Source organism: Danio rerio, chromosome 9, assembly GCF_052040795.2.
Source record: "Danio rerio strain M-AB ecotype USA chromosome 9, GRCz13ab, whole genome shotgun sequence".
NCBI classification, from domain to species: domain Eukaryota; kingdom Metazoa; phylum Chordata; class Actinopteri; order Cypriniformes; family Danionidae; genus Danio; species Danio rerio.
The window spans coordinates 9124000-9146837 of record NC_141029.1 but is presented as its reverse complement, the minus strand read 5'-3'; the positions used below and the strand labels follow the sequence as shown (position 1 = coordinate 9146837).

General features: G+C 37.3%; 2 protein-coding genes across 26 annotated transcripts in view; one reads left to right on the top strand and one right to left on the bottom strand.

Annotated features, from left to right (window-relative positions):
- col4a2 (collagen, type IV, alpha 2) overlaps positions 1 to 7847 on the bottom strand; it is a 150357-nt gene extending 142510 nt beyond the window's left edge. For 19 of the 25 annotated variants that reach the window (XR_015499176.1, XR_015499181.1, XR_015499178.1 and 16 more), the window contains exons 1-3: positions 7699 to 7847; positions 7162 to 7274; positions 7028 to 7079 (exon numbers count right to left, since the gene is read on the bottom strand). Coding sequence is in view for 3 of the 25 variants with exons in the window: in XM_087267483.1 (XP_087123609.1) it covers positions 7028 to 7079; positions 7162 to 7202 (93 nt within the window). In the remaining 22 variants the exon portion in view is untranslated. The remainder of the gene's footprint in view (positions 1 to 7027; positions 7080 to 7161; positions 7275 to 7698) is intronic. The other 6 variants (XR_015499195.1, XR_015499196.1, XR_015499197.1 and 3 more) reach the window with 2 other exon arrangements.
- A 109-nt stretch (positions 7848 to 7956) lies between these two features.
- The window catches only part of col4a1 (collagen, type IV, alpha 1), a 101097-nt gene continuing 86215 nt past the window's right edge, over positions 7957 to 22838 (top strand). The window contains exon 1 of the mRNA XM_087267486.1: positions 7957 to 8160. Coding sequence (XP_087123612.1) covers positions 8092 to 8160 — 69 coding nt within the window. The 5' untranslated portion in view covers positions 7957 to 8091. The remainder of the gene's footprint in view (positions 8161 to 22838) is intronic.

Here is a 22838-nt window from a genome sequence, read left to right as displayed (position 1 = left end):
TAGGCATCGTCACGCACCAAACCACCACCTCTCCTGACAGCTTAGCGGGACGCTGCAAAATAAACCCTGACACTGTGACCAATGTAAGGAGAGTTTACTCACACGTGACTTGTTTTAGCTCTTTTGGTCCGATTAGAAACTTTGCAGTGTGAAAGCGAACCGCTCCAAGAGCAAAGAGCAACAATGTAACATTTGTAATCTCTGTTTCAGAACAACTGAATCGATTCACAGGTGTGAAAGCACCCTAAACCTAAAAAGTCTTCTGAATAAAAAAAAAAGATAAATTTTTTTATGGAATTTTAGTCAAAAGACTAAAACTAAATCACAATTGTGCTGTTAAAATTAACAATGCCTTACGTAAAATGTAAAAACAGACCATTTCATTCAATGACCAAATTCAAACGTTTGTAAATGGACACGTAAAACCATTTCTGGAGAATGTCTGCACTTACCTAAGCCATGTGCATTCTATGTAGATATCAGAGAACAATTTAACAATTGTATGAAATAATGCAATAGAACCTTTCTGGTTAATTTTGAAAGATAGCTTATTTGGTCTTGGATTGCAAAAAGACTGTGTGTTTATGACTGCATATATTTACATTGCATTAATGTGGGCAATTTTTGCGCAAAGCTGTTAAGGATCTTCATCGGGCACCATATAGTCTTTACTGCCCTACAATAACCATATGCTGTAGGAAGGATCATTGCCTGTCTAAAAATATCTCGGCCTGAAACCTGAAATCACTACACTCCTTGTAACTGTTTAATGCACAGCCTCAGCCTACCCCTGTCACAAGTTTCTGATCAGGGAGGCACAAAATCTGATAAAGCTTAAGACAAGGAGGTTTCTTCTTCTTTTCAGAGAAATCAGTTTAACTTTGAAAAAAAAAAGCTTATGATATTAATACCAACAGTAGTCGTAGAGGGAGCTATCGGCACTCCACAAGCTCTTTCGCAAAGCACATGTTGTCCTTATCAGGGTGGCTAACCCAAATTCAAAGAGTCTTTTTATTAATAATAATAATAATAATAATAAATACTTTTATAGTTTCTTCCAAATAGTTTGTCACTGCTCTGTTTCCATGGCTCTGTGCAGTTTTTATCATCTTATTTTTAGTGGGTTTTCTGACACTCAGACTCATTGGAAATAACCCATCATTTTATTTAATTTACATTTTTTTTTTTTTTTGCAAAACTTAAATATGGTGTGTTTGGTTATGTTAAGCTTTAGATACACGTCCTTCACTGCGATCACATGAACTTTGATTTTACAGTGCTTTTAGCTTTGTGGAACCTTGCTTAACCAGACTCAAACTTGAGTGTTCTGCATCACAAGGTAATAATAATTAATAATAATAAATCCTTACATTTATATAACGCTTTTCTGGGCACGCAAAGCGCTTTAAACAATTGGGGGGAATCTCCTCATCCACCACCAGTGTGCAGCATCCACCTGGATGACGCGACAGCAGCCATTTTGCGCCAGACCGCACACCACACACCAGCTGATTGGTGAAGAGGAGACAGTGATGAAGCCAATTATGATATGGGGAGGGTTAGAAGGCCATGATGGACAGATGCCAGTGGGCAGATTTGGCCAGGATGCCAGGGTTAAATCCCTACTCTTTTTCGAAAGGACATCCTGGGATTTTTAACAACCACAGAAAGTCAGGACCTCGGTTTAACGTCTCATCCGAAAGGTGGAAAGAGTACTGAATAATCATACTCAAGTAAAAGTAACATTACAGTTGTTTCCCGTTATTCGCAGGAGTTACGTTCTAAAAATAACGCGCAATAGGTGAAATCTGCAAAGTAGTCTGCTTTAATCTTTAATATTGTTATTATAGATGTTTTAAGGCTGTAAAACCCCTCACTACACATCTTATACACTTTTCTTAGACAGGCATTTACATTTTCACACTTTTCTCTCTTGCTTAAACACTCTCAAAGTTCAAAGCTTGGTAGACAAATAAGTCCAGTATTATAGAATGAAACCAAAGATCAAAACAATTTGATCTTCATTTATTTATTCTGTAATGGCGACCTACAGCCACGTAACTTCTACCTTCCGTTAGCATGTCCAGAAGTTCAAATTTTTGTGCAATGGTTAGCAACTCTGCCTTTTGGGTACTACCGCAGGTGCATTTGACTACACAGAACGTTTCGTCGACATTGTGGGGAGTAAACTTGCAAACATACAGTACAGCACTTCAGAGTCACACTGCTAGTGATTGAAGATGTATGTAAATTTGGCAAGCTGAAAGCATTCTGTACTATATAGGAGACATGTCAAGGAGGAGATTGATTGAAAGTGGCCTACAGCCAGTCAGGACGCAGAACACAATGCGCTAATCAGGAGACAGAACACAATGCGCTGTAGAATAAAAGCATGTCAAATTACATGAAAAAAGTCAGCAAAACTGCGAGGCCGCAAAAAGTGAACTGCTTATAGCGAGGGATCACTATACTTGCCCAAAAATGTAGTGCGAGTAAAAGTGTCTGTTGTAAATATCACTTTAAATAGAAGTAAAAATAGCTCTTTTAAAGTACTCAAGAGTAGTGAGTATTGAGTAATACGCTGATGGGTTTGCGTGCAATGTGTGTGAAAACGTGACATTATGTATTGAACTAAAACTGTACTCAAGAGAAAGTAAAAGTACTATTTAGTAAGTTCCAATTGCTGAGACAAACTACTCAGTTAAAGAAATTTGAGTATTTGTAATTTGTTACCTTACACTACTGCAAGTACTGCACTGTACAAATTGAGCTACTGTGCAAACTGACCACGTTATAAATCGTATGTAAATATGGAGATAGACCGGAAAGGCAAACATTTGATTACAAATCATAGACACAATTAAGCTGTTTTGTGGTATTTATTTTGTTTTGTCAAAGAACTGCTTGAGAAAAATCCTTTATTTGTTGATATGTCTCTGTATATATCATTAATGTGAAAGGGAACCAAATAGTTCTGTAGCGTTCATTTTACATAGAATTCTGTAGCCAAACATATGTTTCACAGTGCAGTTTCACAAAAACAAATGTAGGCTGAAGCCCACATTTCCAGTGAGCATTTGTTTAATTTCTGTCATCACATAAACTTACAGTGGACCAGACTGAATACACCGAGAGCAAAGTGAAGTAGAAAATCATGCAAATAACTTAAATGTAATATGTGTTTTCAATATATTTAATTATAGGTTAGGATTGACATGTTTCAGCCATGTCAGTGCAGTTATGGCATTATACCATCGTCTTATACAGTATGCATTAATAATAATAATAATAATAATAATAATAATAATAATGATAATAAATAATAATAATAAAAATAAAAATTCATTCATTTTCTTGTCTGCTTAGTCCCTTTGTTAATCTGGGGTCGCCACAGCGGAATGAACCTCCAACTTATCCACCACGTTTTTACGTTTTATTAAATAAATAAATAAATAAATAAATAAATAAATAATAATAAACAAGGTGCAAAAATGCATACTAAAGCTAGATCTAGAGCTGAAGGAGCTTTTACAGGCAGCTGGAAAACTATCAGGTCTTTTGAACTTGCTGTGTTAGCTGCTGGTGAGATGCAGCATGTGCATCAGGAAAAGAAAGATGTTCTCATGCTGAAACCATCCCCAGACTGTAAGAAGAGTTGGGACACTCATCATAACACATATGGACACTCCTGCCCAAGGTAAAACCCAACTATTCCATCCAATATTAATCTGCGTAAACCACAATAACAATGAGTATGGGGATAATAAGGTGGATAACCTACTGTAGGTATGATGAGAGCTACACTGAAAATAATTACTCAAAGATGATTCCTTGAATTTACAATTTTTTTTTACGTTAAGGGGTTGTAAACAATTTATTTGGGTTGAATTTAAACAAGCAAATTAAGTTGAACATTATTAAATTTAATTTGTTTGTTTAAATTCAACACAAATAAATTGTTTGCAACAGTTCTGCATGCAACACTTTTTTCAGTGTACCCAAAATAACCATATATGTGTTCCAATAAACATATAATATGTTGGCTTTTAAGATTAACTTTTCAGGTTTTTGAGATTTATAAAAAATGGCATTACAAGATCAACATTTTCCTCTAGTTATGCATCCAGGACTACTCCTAACTTTTAACTCCATCTCTACAAGCTCTCATTCAACTGTCACCTCTTTTACAAGCACTGCCCACATCTAAAAATCCAATCAACAGCCAATACACGATACTAAATACCCTCCATTTTTGTACTTTTTTGATTGAACTTGAGCTCTGTTTATTTATTGATTTCACCTGATCGCAAATGGGCAACACTAAAAGCAGGTTTGTTGTCTGAAATGTTTTGAGCCTATCAACTTTTGACAACTTTCAGAGGTAGATTAAAATGCATTTGACCCAACTGCTTTGGAAGTGCAAATACTCATGTGTTCAAACAGCCATTAAAATGAGCTATCTCCATGCCAGCTTATCAAATCTCCCAGCATTATGTGTAGATATGGTTATCCAAGCAGAAACAAAAGCTCCTGTTCTCTTGTTTCCTTTGACTCTTTGGATTTTAATTTGTGAACTGATTTCACAATGTTACATTTCACATGATTATAAAAAGCAAATACATACACTTGCTCATTGATCATCCCCTCAAAGAAATCAGTAAATTAATAAAAAGTGCACATAATATTAATAAAAAAAACAGAAAGTATTTCAAATACTATTACATACTGAATAAAGCAGTGAATATTTTACACACATTTTTAAAAACAACATATTAGTTATTTCTAATAACTAATTTATTTTGTCTTTGCCATGATGACAGTACATAATATTTTACAAGCTATTTTGCAAGATACTGATATTCAGTTTAAAGAGAAATTTAAAAGCTTAACTAGGTTACAGTTTTTACAGACGCTAGGACACAAAACTCTTCACTCAATTCTCCTAAACGACTTTCAGCTTGGCAAAGCAGTCCATTTCACATTCAAAATGCACTACAACTACCAAAACACTTTATTCAGGTCTCAAATAAACCCATTATTCCAGAACACTAGCAAAGTTTGACAGCCAAAAGACACACTTTGTCACCCACAAAACAATGACCTAAAAAACACTAACAACATGTAGCATTACCCAGTGTTTTCTTGTGGAAAACAAGGACACAACTGTTTATAATAGCAATATATGTTACTGGAATGAATCAGACATGATGCAGAATTCATCAATATTTCATGTTGTTTATTTATGTTTATTTTTTTTCCACTAAGTAATTCCAAAATACGAGAATTTGTATACACACATCCACTGATATACAATGATGATGCTAACCTTGCTGGTTAAACTGCATTTTTAGATTTGAAATATGTTTCAATAAAATATTGCTGTTGAATTTTGCTGTCTTATTTAGTTTTGCATTATGTTTGTTTTGAACATAAGTTTAACAGTTTTGAAAACAGTATGTAAGCACGTGCAAAATGTCATGTACGTACAAAGATTTTTGGCAGTTGTTGTGTCTGAGTGAAAAAAGAATTGATGAAATTTGAGAGATGTAGCCATTGAATACATTTTGTGCCAAAACAATGATAATTGATCCTCAGTTTAGCCCAAATAGACTTCTGTTGTGCTCACTGTGTGAAAAGTTTTGAAAACATGACCTACAGTAAGTTTTGAAAAATGTGTCCTAGCATCTGTAAAAATGGTAATTAGGTTAAGAGTGTAAGTTAGGTAATTTGGCATGCATCTGGACAACAGTGGTTTGTTCTGTATTCAGAAAAATAATGAGCAATTCCATGCAAATGTCAACCTTGCCATCATAAAAAATTTACCAAAAAAGCAAAACCCTTTCTAAGTTTGTGTAGGCTTGTATTTCACAGTATTGTAAAAGCACTCATAAACATCTCTGTCAATGTTTTCAAACAATTATATTTGATTTACCAAAGTCACACGAGTGGCAATTTCACATCTGTCACATCTACAGTATAACGAAGAGATGTCATATCCATAATGAAGCTTTTTCCTCATAAATGCAAAAATGTAAAATAAAATCAATTATTTTTTTTAAATATAGAGCCAACTCTTATCATTTTTATTAGCATTATTTGTACAAATCTATAAAGCATGATTATTTTCCTCATTTAAAATATTACATATTTTTAAAGAATTCTTTCTGATCTTACAACTCTGTGGTTAGTAGTTTTGGTAAATAAACAGATGTTTCAATATAATATCAACATATACTATGTGAATTTAATTTTTGAGTTATGACTGCAAACGGCACATCCATAACACAGGAATTGCTCAATACTGACCTCATAAATCATTTTTAAAAATTGTAAAATAAATAAGAGATTCTCCAGATGTAAAAAATAAAATAGAAAATACCGTAGAAACTTTCTTGCTCTGTTAAAGATCACTTGTAGAATATATCATGAAACTTTGCAATGTGACCTCTTTATGAAAACAGTAGAAGCTTGAATGCAGTTAATGAACATTTCACCCTAAGGCACCATTATTCATCTCAATGATTTCAAATGAGCATCGGTTAAAAGGGGCACCAATGACAAAAAGTAAATAAGCACACGTGTATTTTACACAGTATAATTAATATCTTACTTTTGCTTTCACACAGAAAATTGTTTTACTATTAAGTGTCAGTTTGTGAGTATTAACTCATAGCCACTCACAGACTCTGAACACATTTTCTTCATTAACCTCAAACCATTCACTGTGGGACACCAGTTGGTTATTTTACCACTAACAAACCATACCTAATTGATGTGGGACTTCACCAGTGTCAAATGGTCGCATTTAAGCCTTGTGCATGTCTTTTAATTGAAGCAGTATGCCCATGGGAAGACCAGTGCACTTGTGAATTGCACATGAGGAACTTGTAATACAAACAAGGACACTCCCACTCATCTGAAGGGGTTTGGTTAAAGTGTCTTGCACCATAAATGAAGCACAAATCACAGTTTAATATTTGGATTTAATCTTCCACAATTTATACAGTGAAATTAAATGCACACTTACTGCGTTGACATCTGTCGTAAGGATAAGGACTACAAGACACAACAGAAAACACCTGCAATATGAGAAAAAAATGTGCATTAATATGTGTGCAAACGTGTGTGTTCTACAACAAAGTAGCAAACAACAGGATTTACCTTAATGTGTTCCAGTGCTGCAGATGATTCTCACCCTCCATACGAGCCTAAAAACAGATGAAATCTCTCCTTCAGCCCAAATGCCAGTGTCCTGTTACTGCATACTCAATGATCTGTAGGTTACAAATTGGCTTAAGTTAGTTCTTGCAGTTTAAAGCCCATATGGACAATATATTAAGCACTGCATGTTTACATCAAGCGTAGCTGAAATATCCAACTAGTTTTTTAGATGTGTTTTAAACATGGTAACTAGATATTCCAACCTTCCATTAGCTTAAAATACCGTAATGACCCAAGAATATACTTATTTTATTCTCGAACTGACTGCGTACATACACCGATCAATATTAAAACCAGTTTACCAAGCAAACAAAAACAAGCTAACATGTTACCCTAACATGACACACTCTGCTAATGTGTCAAACGACTTCAAACAGACCATTTGGTTACTATTTGATCGCGTTTGATAACAATATCAGACATTTAAACGCGATATTTTGTGTAATTTCTTGCAGTGAAGTGACGGTTTGAGTTTACCTAGATCTCGCACTCTTCCAGTAGCACGCGCTCCGCGTTCACGCCTCAGGAAAGTTGATAGTCTCACCTAAAATCCACCTTGCAAAAGCATTTAAAAGAGGAAATACAGATCTCCGAGACTCAAACTTCTCCTAACAATGTTGAAATGCGAGTGATAGTTGTTCTAAACAGGGTTGTGTCAGTGCGTATTGATGGGTGGTCGTGGTTTGACGGGGGTGTGGTGGGCTCTTCTACAAGACTTTACTTTCAACAACAGCCACATAACGTTTAGGGCAAAGATGCAGACAAACGTATAGTTCAAGCTCGGGAAGAAGGAAGGCGAAAATTGCTTGAAACGGAGAAGAATCCGTCATCAGCGTGTCCTTTTGGACAACATTATTCATTGGTGTGAAGATGCGGCTTCCATGTGTCACTGTTTTTCTCCTCGCAGTCTTCTTGAGCATAGACGAGAGTACAGCTAAGGTAAGTGTAACGGGAAAACTAAGTTATGATCAACTATATATTTCTTTTACAAATGTCGCAGTTTCGGACATTAAAGTTCCGTTATACGCTCTTGAGGCGCAAGTCGCGCGCACAGATAAGTGCGTACAACTTGCGCGCGACTTGCTTGAACTCAAGTTCTACTTAATGTTAATAAAGTAGTAGACTGGAATACATATTAAGTGTATACTTCGACAGAAATTCCCACTAAAAGCTAAGTACTTCTTCAAAGCAAATCTGATATCACGTCCTAAAGTTGTCTGCAACTAAAATGAATTCTGTGCTTTAAATATGCTTCATGCAATCTATAACATGACAACTATATATATATTTGCATTGTTTTTAATTGTTAATTAGGTAAATTAATCTAAGCTATAGTCTGGAATTTGACTGGATTGCCTGTTGAACTCACTTATGATGCTCACATTAATCTTGGTATATTGTGCATTTCTTCTGTGGCTTTTCTCTTGGCTTAAATGTGCCACTCCTCTTTGGTCTCATCTGGGGGTTGTATTACTCCTTCACCCCCCACCCCCACCCTCTATGTTGAATTTCAAAGTACTTTATTTGCTTGACTGAAGTAAAATAATGATAAAACCAATTACATCAGGGACAGGAAAAATTTTTTTAGTAATGTTATAAAAGTAAAATAATAAAGAATAATCAGCACCATGCAGCAATGATGCAAACATCCAATTGAACACAAACACATCTGATCTGTTTCTGATGATTATGAAAGGCATAAAAGTTAGGATTTCGAACTATTTCCCTCTTGTATGAACAACTGTGTGTGTCATAGCGCATGTAAAGGCCACTAATTGGTGCCACGTTTGTTTCAAAGCTTACTTCACAATAATTAGATTCTTCATAGTATGAATTGGGGGAAATTTTGTATGAATTTTGGGGGAAAATGTCATTGCAAAATATTTTTTTTGCCTGTGATCTATATTATAGTTTATACTATTATATAATTTCTCAATTTATAACTTGATTTTCACAACTTATGATTCTATTTGGAACCAGTTTATCATTTTAGATAGCTTGAAATTGTAATAGGGAATCTGCATAAAATATAATAAACAAATTACAAGAATAGGTGAATAAAATCGAACAAACATGCGAATGAAGTAAACCATGATTTATATTATTACTGTGAAATCTAACAGATCTGATGTATATAAATTTAATAATCATTCATAAAATAGCACCGTGTAGTCTTCATTGTAAAACAATTAAACAATTAATTGGTATAAAAGCTTCAAACTTTACAAGTTCTTGTTTTAAGTTCACTTGAAATCTAGCACAGTCTTAAAAAGCACTGCCAAATGAAAATCTTTTAGGGTTAAATTTTGCGATGACCCCACAAATTGCATGTCAAAATATGAGTACATTTGCATATTGTGGTATTGATATATATTGTGGAGCCTTAATATGAATAATGATAGTATGTATGTAATCTGAACTGGCATTCGTCATGCTATTACTGCCATGTGACCCATGGCATCAGTTCCATTGCTTTGCTTCCATTCATAAATCCTCTCCAAGTAAATAATCTATCGTTTGAGCACTAAGTCATCCGGATACTGTTCACCTACTGTTTTATAAATACTAATTTAAATATTTTATTTTAGCTTAGGTGATGTTTCTTGCAGGGCATGCCTGCCTTTGTAAGCCAGGTTTTCCTTTTTCTGTGGCTAAAACAGCAGACAACCTTGGCTTCTCATTCAGAGTATTGTACGCTTGCTTGCACATTGCTATGGTTAACACAAAACTTGTGTAAACTTATCCGTAACCATCTGGACTTTGTTTTCCATTTGTTTAAATGAAGAATCCAGTATAACTGAATGAGTCTCACTACATTTTTATCCCAAAACTAAGAATGAAATCATGTTTTCTCCTGCACATAGTTGTTATAGATGCATTAGTTTGAGAGCACTTTACTGGTTGTGTGTTTTTATTTGGTGGAGTTGCTGAGGGCGGGGTTTTAGTGTGGAGCACGTGCAGAGCGAGGTTTCAGGAGGTGATAGGTGTTTGGGTGATCTAAAACCTAACGGAGTGATTTATTGTGACCATGATTGATTTAAAAAAAAAGTGTTACATTTGGCAGTTTGGTGGAATTCATGAATGCATGCAGGCTTGATGTTGCAGATATCTGCAGGAGCATATCTGTCTGAAGAGTATTGACTAATTTCTGTTTTCAAAGTACAGTAAAGCTAACAAATGCCCTAGAATAGAAGAAAATAAATGTTGATGAATTACGAAACTGCGAGCAAGCTATTTATTTATTTTAGAAATAAATATTCTATTGTTACATATTTTTTGTAAATATCTGACAGGAAATACGATTATCGTCATTTTTTTCACATGATTTACAGAAGACACACACTAACATTGTAACAATTAGTGCGTGTATATTTATTTATTAAAATACCATTTTTATGAATTACAAAATGCAAATTAATTATCATTTTAAATGGTTATACTTTGCAATCTTCTTCTAAACGCAAGTGGATGGATGGATGGATGGATGGACGGATGGAGGGAGGGACGGATGGAGGGAGGGACGGATGGAGGGACGGATGCATGGAGGGATGGATGGATGGACGGATGAATGGATGGATGGACGGATGGACGGACGGATGGACAGATAGATGGAGGGATGGATGCATGGATGGATGGATGGAGGGATGAAATGATGGATTGATAGATTTACTGTAGGTTAGGTCACTTTATTTATACCCGAAGGTAAATTTGGTTTGCAGTCAAGAGTCATCATTTCATAACAGAACACACACACAAAAAATAAAAATTAAATAAAACAATACAGAATAAATAAATAATCACTTCATGTGTCCACCACCCCCAAAATAAATATTTAAAATAATCTAAAACATGTAAAATATAAAAGTCACAGATATATCTCTGCTTTAGTCAATACCTTATTTAAATGTCTGATACGTAGATGTCATTTTTTTTTGTTTTTTAAAAGAAGTTTTAATAGACGTCTAAACATAGTCATCTTGGCTAAATCAAGGCTTAATTAGGGCTGTCAGTAAAAATCTAATAGACGTCTAAGAATAGGCCAAAACTAGACTAGTCATCAACTAAACAGAAATGAATGACTACACGTATAAAGTCTGTCTAATGTGTCTATTTGACTTCTAGTTTAGTTTTGGGCTATTCTTAAATATCCATGAAATTTTCACAGACTGCCCAAATTTAGCCTTGTTTTAGCCAAGCTGTCAACGTTTAGATGTCTATTAGATGTTTATTAAACACATAATTGCTTAGTTGGATTTATCATTGATGGAATTATTTTATTATTCGCAATATTGTTATTTGCTATTCGTAAAAGTGCAGTGGATGTTGACCTCCACATGAATTGTCTCTGAAAGTGTGTGAATTCGTAATCTCTTGTCACTTTCCAGTGAAACAGCCATAATTTGCCACTCACAGCTGCCTCTCTGTCACCTCAGCGCTGTTGGGTAATTGATGCCATTTGCGAGTGGTATAAAAGTCAGGTTTGTGAACACTGTTATAACAACTATAATAACATAAACCCGTGAACAACAAGTTTTACTCTGTATTGTCTGTGACACACCAAAAGGTGTACCCATTTGTTGCTGTTGCCTTGCTTTGACGGAATGTCAATAGAAAAAAAATCTGGAAATTCTGTTAAATCAAGTTAGTTTTTCTAGTAAACAAATAAGTCATGCCAATCTCTCCAAAAATACACATTCAAAAGTGAACTAGAACAACTAGAAATGTGAACGTGATTCTGAGCTCGATCAGTGTACATGGATTGTTCTGTAAAATGGATGGAAAAGAACTAGTGTGTATTGCAGAATCCACCCCAAACCCTTGCGACATTGGTGGCATGTGAGTGTGGTTCATCATAAATCATGTGTTTGTTTTTTCTCTTGGGCGTCTAAATATTTGGTAAAACGAAATGTTCATGAGGACTAAAGATGTGCTTTCGGAACAGTCACTCTTTCAGCAGTTTCACCAGGCTGATTCTTGCAAAAAAGAGGTGAAGAATATTCCTAACAAACAAATTGAAATGATTATTCATTGCATGTCCTAAAAAATCACCACCTAAATTTAACTAAACAAACTGATTAGTCTTAAGTATAAGTATAATGGGCAACCATCATCTTTAAGGAAGAAATGTGGTCAGAAATAAATCTGTGTTCATGTAAAGGTCTGGTGAATTAAAAATAAACATAGCCTCAGTATAACTTAGGCTATGTTAAACTGTGGAAATAAGAGCATTTCCTCTTGCTAAATGTGAAGGTAACTCATGGAATTTGAACTGAACAGCTGTGTAGCCTTAAGAAAAGCACATCATTGAAGCTAATTGTGAAAAAAAACAAACTTCTGTTTGTTAGGGAGCATAAAAAATGGACTCTGGAGCAATGGAAGAAGGTCATGTGGTCTAACAAATGCTGATTTACATGGTTTCAGAGCTGAGGTCTCAAACTCAATTCCTGGAGGGTCGCAGCTCTGCAGTTTTGCTCCAACCCTAATTAAACACAGCTGATCAAACCAATCAAGGTGTTCAAGGCTAGTACAGACTATTAAGCAGGTGTGAGTTGGAGGTGGATGGAGCTATGCAAAGCTAGGGCTTTCCATGAGACAAGTTTGAGACCTACTGTGTGTTCCAGAGCACTGGATGCACCAGGGTAAAAAGAGAGGCAGATGATGTGATGCACCCATCATGCCTAGAGCCTAACAAACAAAAGATGTTACAGTCTGGAGATGCTGCAGTCAGTCAGGTCTACGTAGGTTCTGAAACATGATGTGACGAAATAATGATTTATTTTACTTTAGATTTTTTCTTCCCAATGGTCAATGATCAATAGGCATATTTAAAGATGACAATGCCAAGATTCATCAGTCTTAGATTGTGAAAGAGTGGATAAGGGAGCATGAGACAATCTTTACGCAAGAACTGGCCACCAGAGAGTCCAGAACTTAACCCTATTGAGAATCTTTGGGATGTGCTGGAAAAGCACTGACATTGCGTAGTGATCCGTCTCTTCCATCGTCAATACAAGATCTTGACTTAAAATGAACGCGATTCTTGATGAAAATGAAATGTTGTAAAATTTGAAGAAGCAGATTGAACAAACCCAGGCAAACCCTGGACATTTCTGGAGACCGCAAAATACGTCCCGGGAGGTACATATTTTTGCAGTTTTTGTTTTCGCGAATCCACAAGAGGCAGCTGTGTGCACTTTTTCATATCTCAAATGTCTATCGTGAGTGCCATTCACGCCCAAGCTGTTCTCGCGTAAACCCACCAGAGGCCGCTGTCAACCGACCGTCTGTCTGACTGACTGAATGATTAACTGGGCGACCGGCCAATCGACTGACCCAACCTCCTCCTTTCCTAAACCCAACCAATTTTATCGATTGACCCACCTACCCACTTACTTCCCTAAACCCAACCAATGATTTGCAAGAGCCATCCAGAAAAAGAAAATACCTCGTTAGAATTTTACTACATTTTCGGATTTGACCATATTCTCACCCTGTTATCTTTATTTTTTGGATTCTGTTTTTATCTTACCTGATTTCTGGAACCGCTCTTCCCTGGACTCAAACCCGGTCATTGTCGTTGTGCTCAACTCCTTTCTGTGTTTCAAGTTCCCCGACGTACACGACAAGCTAACTGGACAAACTGTATGCAGCGGGGAAAGCCCTTCACACGGAGGTAATCAGACAGCTGGTAAGTGGAACGGTGTCATACCGCCCCATAACGTTCTAAAAAAATGAAATACAGCCATACGTACCTCCGGCTACATAATTCACGGTCTCCAGAAACATCCTCGGGACTGCATTTTCAGAATGAGCCTGTGTTGAGATTAAAACAATGCCATTGTGAATAATCAAAGCTAAAGGCAGTCCAATGAAATATTAGTGTATATTTTCTTTTTGGACAGGCAGTGTATTATATATGCTTGTTTAAGCAGAACAGACAAACCATTCATTACTTGTTTATTTAAAAAAAAAAATCTTTATTTATGCATTAATGGAAGACTGGTGAGTCTTAGTTAAATACCACAGTATGTTTTTAGAAACCTGTTTATCAGTTGTGATTCTCATGGTCTCACGTGTCTCCAGTTCATATCAGATTAGTGGGACTGTCCCAAGCACTCTTCCTGTAGTTAACTCATTTCATTAAAGCAAGCACAGATTAGATTCCCCCTCTTGAGTGCAGTGCAGAAAACAGCCAAAGTAAATGAAGGTGAACTCTGTAAACTTAACCGATAAGTGCAATACCTCTAAAACCACAGCGCGTGAAAGACACACCCTGAAAAAAATAATTGGAGGACCGTTTGCACCTACTCACATTGTCTTGTTCAGTAAGACTGCCATCCAGTTCAGTATTTCTGTAAATTAACCGTTGTGATTGTGTTGAAAAACACTGAAAAACCTATGGTTTGCATGGTCAAAAACATCTGGATTTAAAAAAAATGCTTGTAAACTGCTTGTAATGCCATATGATCACCAAATACTATATTCATTTTTTGCATCTTCCAATTCTTCCTATTAAAATGATTTTAGATTTAAATTTAAATTTTAATTTAGATCACTGATTTGATTTGATTATAATTTTGTCAGTTTTAATTAAGACAAATGTTAGTATGCCAATTTGATGTCATTTTGACATCAAGGTGGTTTACATACATTGTAGGCAGTTCTTGACATTAACACTCGCTAAATGAGGGGAGATTTCAGCTGCTGTGCGTTAGACACTAGCTGCGTTCCAAATGGCACACTATACACTATGCAATGTACTTTTGCACTCTATGGCACACTTTTTTTTTTACTAAGCGGAAATTCAAACCGTTTCCCTAATGACGTTTGACGGTTGTCAAATCAGTGAAATAAACGACCAAATTATCAAATAATACCTGCCGTGAGTATAACCGCATTCACCATCGGGAGGCGCTATAATCAGTCTCGTAGGAGAATTTTGCTTTCACCATCCAAAATAAATAAAGTTATCCAACATGTGCGCCCGATAGCTCCGCCCCTTCCGCTACGTGAGCAAACCTGCGGTCGTTGAGTGCGTAAAGTGTCCACACTGAAGATTCCACACTTCATTTTACCGGATAAATGAGTGCATCATCCGGGTAATTAAATTGCACTTATTATTTTTAGAGTTTTCAGTGTGACACACTACTTACACTATTTATACTACAAAATGGCGTGGAATAGTGCATAAGTATGCGATTTGGGACGCAGCTAATCATTCACACTGGCCACTTTGACTGGTTGAAGATCATTTTGAAACTGTAGTTTTCTTGAAAAGCAGAGTTCAACAATAAAAATGGCCAATGAGGGGCCAGCGTGAGAGATAACAACAATTACTGTGTTCACGTGAGCAAAAGAAAGCAAGTGAATACCGAATCAGAGGATGATCACCCGACACAGGTAAAGCTGCGGTCACACTAGAGTTTGTGTGTGCGAAATTCTGTCGTACGGCGCTGCGAAAAGGGGTGGGATTAAACAAGATTATTTGACATTATAAAGCGTGCAATTCCATGTTTTAAATTTCTGTTCAGAGAGGTCATGTTTTGATCCCTGATTGGTCTCATGCAGTCAAGTGGTGCATTTATGCAGGTCAAAGTTCACCAAGCTTGAACTTTGCACCGCAGCAACCTGCAGAACTTGACGCATGACCCTGCATTTCCGGCCTGACACATTCGCGTGCTTATGAATGGAGGTCTCTGGGGAGAAAAGTCAAGTGTGACCGCAGCTTAATCCTGACACACTGACGAGGGCTTCAGTGTCAAGGCTGATTTCAGGTGATACGTGCAAGTGCTTAAAAGTTTGAAAAAGAAATGGTTCCTTGCACAAAGAATCCATACCTGGAAATGCAACTGGTGTGATTGGTTCTCTTTAAAATATACTGGACAAAAGGCGACACTCGTGCACCCACAGTCCTGCTGCTATCAAGAGCTCCAGATTTTTTTAAAGGTCTTTTTGTAAGCAGCAGGTTGCTATCGCTTTAACCTTTCACGTGATCATTCTTTCATTATAACACACAGTATGTTTGTCACTTGCTTTATTTTGCTTACAGTTTTGGGCTAAGAATTATTTAATTTTTATTTATTTATTTATGTTTTTTGTGTGGGTAGAGAAAAAAAAAAACTAAAGCTGCGGTCACACTGGGCTTTTCCTCCCATTGACTTCCATTCATACGCAAGCAAATGCATCAGACCGGAAACGCTGTGTCATGCGTAAAATTTCACTTGTTGCTGCGGTGCAAAGTTCAAACTTGGTGAACTCTGATCTGCGAAATCGCATCACTAGACTGCATGAGACCAATCGAGGATGAAAACATGACATGTCTGGACAGAAATTTAAAACATGGAGCAATCGCTCACTTTTTTTAAATGTCTAATAATCTTGTTCCCGCAGACAGAATTTCGCACACACAAACTCTAGTGTGACCGCAGCTTGAATCTGTAGTGTTGAGCCCTAAAAAGTCAAGTGAAATGAAAACTAATTGCGGTGCAGCAATGAAACCAGCTCATGCTCATTAAGCAAGGTCATACACAACACACAAAAGGTAAATGAGGCATATGGAAAAACACAAAATGTAAGTCAAGTCATTTTAACATGCCAAAGTCAAATTTATGCATTTAAAATATAATGTCCCCAACTACAAAATTGTGGCTAGTGAAAGTTGTAAGTGGCTAGTAATGTTGAAAAAATACTAGCAGCTGTCTCACCCTCGGCTTGTTCCTGCAGCTCCAATCACCACTCTCCATCACCATCCACTACTCATTAAACCTGTTAACAATCACCCGATTACTGATTACCTGCACCTACAATCACCACACACTATATATACTCACCTCCTTCACGCACTCAACGTCAGATAGTTCTTCTCATCAACTCTCCTGCTTCCTCTCGTACTCTTCGGTGGATGCAAACACAACTGCTTACGGGAAGTGACTAAGCTTTGATGGTGTATCACTGAAGATCTAAACTTTGCTATATGAACTGTCTATAAGATCGCTCTCCATTATAAACCATTTATCTGCTTCATGTCTCAGCATCTGTTGTATTGTACTAATAAACACTCTTAAAGGTTTATCCATCTTTGTCTTCCTTGTGTGACCATGACAGTCGCAGTGGCTAGTGATCAAGAAAGTTAATGTCAACCGTGAAATTATAATTGAATATATTATTATAATATTTGTGCCATTATTCTTGTATTCAAAAGGGCATAAATGTGTTTATATCAAATGGATGTTTTAATTTTAACATCAAATCGATACACTTTTTGATGTCTTTTTTAAATTTTATTTATTTAAATATTAAGCTGTTATATCAGCAAAGTCTATACAAAGGATTGGAGTATTCCAAAAAATTAATTTAGTAGTGCACATACAGTGAACATGCTCCCGGTTCATGGGGTGAACTCTAAAAAATCTCACATACTGAGCTATTTGCTCGACAGAATAGAATGCCAAACATGTAGTATACAGTATCTACACCTTTAAACCATAAAACTCAAATTCTGACACCTTTTAAATACACACACTCTCCTGTTATTCTTCACATAGTTAATGCACAGCTTTATGTGCTGCAATCAGTCTTAACACATCCTCTGACAGTGAAAGAAATTCCTCCATTTGACTTATGTGCTGCTGCGTATCTCTCAGGCTCTTGAGACTGGCTGCCTGTGAAAGTTTCTTGTGGGTGGGTTGTCAGTCTAATTCTTGGAAACCGCACATGTGGTGATGGGTGTGAGAGAGAGCGAGTGGGGAGAAGGAGGATGGACGAGGTCCAGTTAGAGGGGAAAAAAACCTCTGACGGACATGACTAGGCTTACACACTGTTCCGCCTACGCCAGATCGCTCTGTTCCTGCATCTCTCTAGAGAGGGTGGATGGAATGCCAGTGCAGAGGAAGCAACAGTCCTTTATCTGACCCAATCCCAGTTCCTTGCCCTCAATGTTTCTTTCTTATTCTCCGATTTTGTTTTCCTCTCTCTAGAAAATATTACATAGGCTCATAAAGCACTTGCATGTACTTTGTCAGCCAAGTAACGCCAATAAATGTGTTTTATAGGGTACTCAGTATTTGATATAAACGTAAATTCTCTTCAAAAATGTTGGCTGAGCTGTGAACAAAATGTTTGTTTGGATTAAAAGCAGATTTTTATTTATTTATTGTGATTTACAGGCCTGGAAAGTCATGCATTTTGTGGAAATTGATATATGGACATATTTCTAGCTATGGTCAGCTCCAGAATGTTCTTTTTATGACTTGTTATAATAATACATGTGATACTGGACCACAAAACCTGTGATTTTTTATTTTATTATTTTTATTGAGATTTATACATTACATTGGTTCTGAATAAATAAGCTTTCCATTGATGTATAGTTTATTAGGATAGGACAATATTTGGCTTAACAACATTTGAGTATCTACCGGGTATCTGAGGGTTCAAAAATTATATAAATTATTGATAAAATTGCCCTTTAATCTGTCTAAATAAAGTGTTTATCAATCCATATTACTATGGATAATATGATTGATAGATGATGATAGATGATTTTACAGTAGAACATTCACAAAATACTGTATTTTCATGGAATATAATTTTACTTAATATTCTTTAAGGCATAAAATATTATATATTCTAGAAATTTTGGCTCATGCAACGAAGACAAGTTTTGTAGTCCAGGTTCACAAATATGCAGTATGGAGCCTTGCTAATTACATGATGTCAGGGTTCTGCCACTCTGGTCTTGTAAATTCTTGTTTTGGTGGCAGAGTCCGGACACTAAAATAATAATAATTCCTTACATTTATATAGCGCTTTTCTGGGCACTCAAAGCGCTTTACACAATGGGGGGGGGGGATCTCTTCATCCACCACCAGTGTGTAGCATCCACCTGGATGACGCGACGGCAGCCATTTTTGCGCCAGACCGCACACCACACACCAGCTGATTGGTGGAGAAGAGAGAGTGATGAAGCCAATTGGAATATGGGGATGGTTAGGAGGCCATGATGGACAGAGGCCAGTGGGTAGATTTGGCCAGGATGCCAGGGTTAAATCCCTACTCTTTTTCGAAGGACATCCTGGGATTTTTAACGACCACAGAGAGTCGGACCTCGGTTTAACGTCTCATCCGAAAGACAGCGCTCACTGAGCAGTATAGCATCCCCGTCATTATACTGGGGAATTAGGACCCACACAGACTGCAGGCTGGCCTCACTAACACCACTTCCGGCTGCAACCTAGCTTTCCCATGTGGTCTCCCATCCAGGTATGACCGGGCTCAGCCCTGCTTAGCTTCAGTGGGCGACCATGTGAGAGTTGCAGAGAGCTAGCTGTCATTGTGTGTGTCTCTGTGTGTGCGCGCGCCATCGTGGGTGTGCACAGAGTGTGCCGCTCACGCTTGATGCGGCCGCGCGGGCTCTGCGTGCCTTGGACGCGGGCGCTCTTGTACTCGTGTTTGTCTTTTGTACTGTTGACATCGTGCTGTTTTATTCTCAGCGTCTTCGTCTAGTTGCTTTTGGTTTTGGTTGACGCTGAGATGAAACATGCGCATTGCATATGTGTGAGTGCACGGTAAGGTGTTCATCTATGGTGTGCTCGTGTCTTGTGTCTATTTGTGTTGTCCAAGCACATGGCTGTGTGTTTACATTGTGGCCGCATGCTTCTGTCTTGTCCTGTTATTGTGAACGCGTGGTTAATGAGTTCTCTCATTGGCTACCTGTTCTTGTCCTGTTTTATGTGAGCACATGGCTTGTGTTGTCTCTGTGTCATCTGCTCTCCCATCTATTGTCTAGTCCCACCCTCCTTGTTAACCCATTATTAGTTAATTATGTTCATCTGTTTGTGTGTTAATTTACTACAGTTTATAATCCCCTCATGTCTGCTGTCCTGTGCCAATCCGTTGCTTCCCCTGTGTTCATGCTCCTGTCTTGTCTCGCCAGCCCAGCCAAGTTTGTGTTCTAGTAATGCTTTCCCCCTTAGGGTAGTTTGTTTTGCCTTTTTGTTTTATTTGTACTTTATTATTAATAAAACCCATATTATTTTTTTGCAATTCAGTCTTCGCTCCTTTTCCCTCATCCTTCCCAAATAGTGACACATAAAGGGAAAAAATAGATATTGCGGTCAAGAATATAACCTTGTGTGTATGTATTCCTTGTTTTTTTTATTCCCTCATTTTTGTTGAATAATAACCACGGTTACAACTTATTATTTTAAGTGGATTTGGGCCCAATTAACCAAAAACCAAGACTCATTCTCAAAACATACCCCTTTATAAGTTTCTGGAGAGCACCAAATACGTCCCAGGAGGGAAGTTTTTTGCAGGTTTTGTTTTCAGGAGTCCACCAGAAGTCGCTTTTTGAGATCTCAAATTTCTTTAACGAGTACTATATACACCTGATCTTTTCATGCAAATCCACTAGGGGGCTGTCGACTGACTGACCAACTGACCACTGCCCCACCTCCCCTTCCCTAAACCCAACCAACAGTGTTTTAAAAAGTACAGATTGACCAACAGCCACCCACTTCCCTAAACCCAACCGACAGTGTTTTTAAAGGTGATCCAGAAGAAAAGCCAGATTTTTACCATGTTTTCAGATTTTACCACATTCTCACCCAGTTATTTACTTCTTTATTTTATTTTTTGGCTTTTGTTTTTCTCTTGTCTGCTTTCTGGAACCGTTCTTTGCTGAACTCGAACCCCATTGTCATGGTCAACTCCTCTCTGCGTTTCAAGTCCGCTGACATATGCTGCAAGTCACTGGACAAACTGGTAACAGTGGGAAAGCCGTCCATGCGAAGGGTAATACCGCACCGTAGCATTCATTTTGAAGACAAAATGCAGCGATACATACTTCTGCGATTTTCAGAAATGTATATAGGACCACGCTTTTAGAATGAGCCTGTTTTGCCAAAAACAGAATGGGTAAACAAATAATCAGTCAATGAATTTGTCAATCGGTCTAGATTTACTGTTTGGCTGTAATATCTATTTTTCCCCTACACGTCATGTTTGGAGCTCTGCACAAATAATTGCAAACAGAAATAATACAGTCATGGAAAACTTTGACTCCAATATTTGTCCTATAAAGACAATTTTCTCCTTCCAAAGTTCACACAACTCTTTTTGGAAATTATTGCTTTCTTTTAGATGAAACCTTTTCAGCAGGATGCTTGATGTGAATGAAATAAGCTCACTTAAAGTGAACCATCAAACATAAGAGAACCTATTAACATTTTTTTTTATCTTAAAATCAATTCAATGACACTTTAGTAATGGTTGTAAATGCATCCTCTGTATTTTTCCCTTTGACTGTATGTCAGCTGAAGCCCCAAGCTAAACTGAGAAACCCTGACCAATCAAGAGGGCTGTTGTTAAGTTTACAAGGCCTGGGGAAAAAAAATAAAATAAAAAAAATAAAACTTCCATTAGTTTATCTCCGAATTTCATCTCAAGAAAAACCTTGACTTTCCAGTTTGCTTGGTGCGTGTGGTGTAGGACCATCGGGGCTACATAAGTGCTGTGTTCTGGATGGGAGTAAGGTTTAGGGGGCGAGTGTTACAGACGCCAGCTAGTAAAGTGCTGTGGAGGTAAACCTCATTCCTCTGAACCTGCAAAGGTGCTCTAGCGATAAATGCTAGAGGCCATGGTCTTTAGCCTCCTAGTTAGAGCAACTGACTCCCATGCAGAGAGTTGCCAGTTTGATCCCAGCTCGGAGCTGGTTGGGTGGTGTAGGACCAGTGGGGTTACACTCACCCTGCATTGAAACAGGTGGCAATTTGTGATTATGGTAATCACTTCTTTGGGATAGCTGAGTATAAAATCACTTAGTAATGTGTTGTTTGAAGGAAAGTACATTACGTGCTGACCATAATTTTAAGACAGTGAAACATAATGTGAAATGTTATACTCTTTAACATGCAGTAATCCGACCGCAAACACACAGCTTGTAAAAAGCCTTTTAATGGGCTGTAAGTCTATTATTTACTGGGTGGTCCTGGGGGAAACACCGCACTTGTGCCTTTAACCTATTGATCCGCTGCCCGCAGTGTGTAATACGTTTTGCCATTATGTCAAGTCTTTACTTATTGGATTATCTCACTGTATTTACTAATGCTGCTGAAATGAGGAGGCATAAAGCCCACCATGTACTTCAGCTGTGTGTATTCTGTGGTCTGCACAGTTTTCATGAGACCGTTTTTGCCATCAGAATATTCTCTGGATGTCAACACACACAGAGAGAGAAAGAGAGAGCTCAGTTTTTGTCCAAATGTATAAGAGTGCAGATGTGAGGTGAAAGGTCTTCAGTAATGCATGTGTCGAATTCATCCATCTGCACCCATCCACGGTTGAGGGTACTTTGAAAGCTGTGTCAACATGCCTGTACATGAGATGAAGTGGAGCATGGAAAAGTATACCCAGAACTTAACTGTAGCAAGGTTTCCATCTTAAATCTTTTCAAAGTTCACAAAAAAGTGTGCATTTCCATAAACTGTTAGAGCAGTGATAAATAGGGCAAGCATAATGGAAACCGCTTGTTTGTTATTTGAGAAATAAGGAATTTTGTTAAAGATTTGCCATTTTTATCACTCGTTTCTCATGGGATACTTTTAAGTGCACATTAA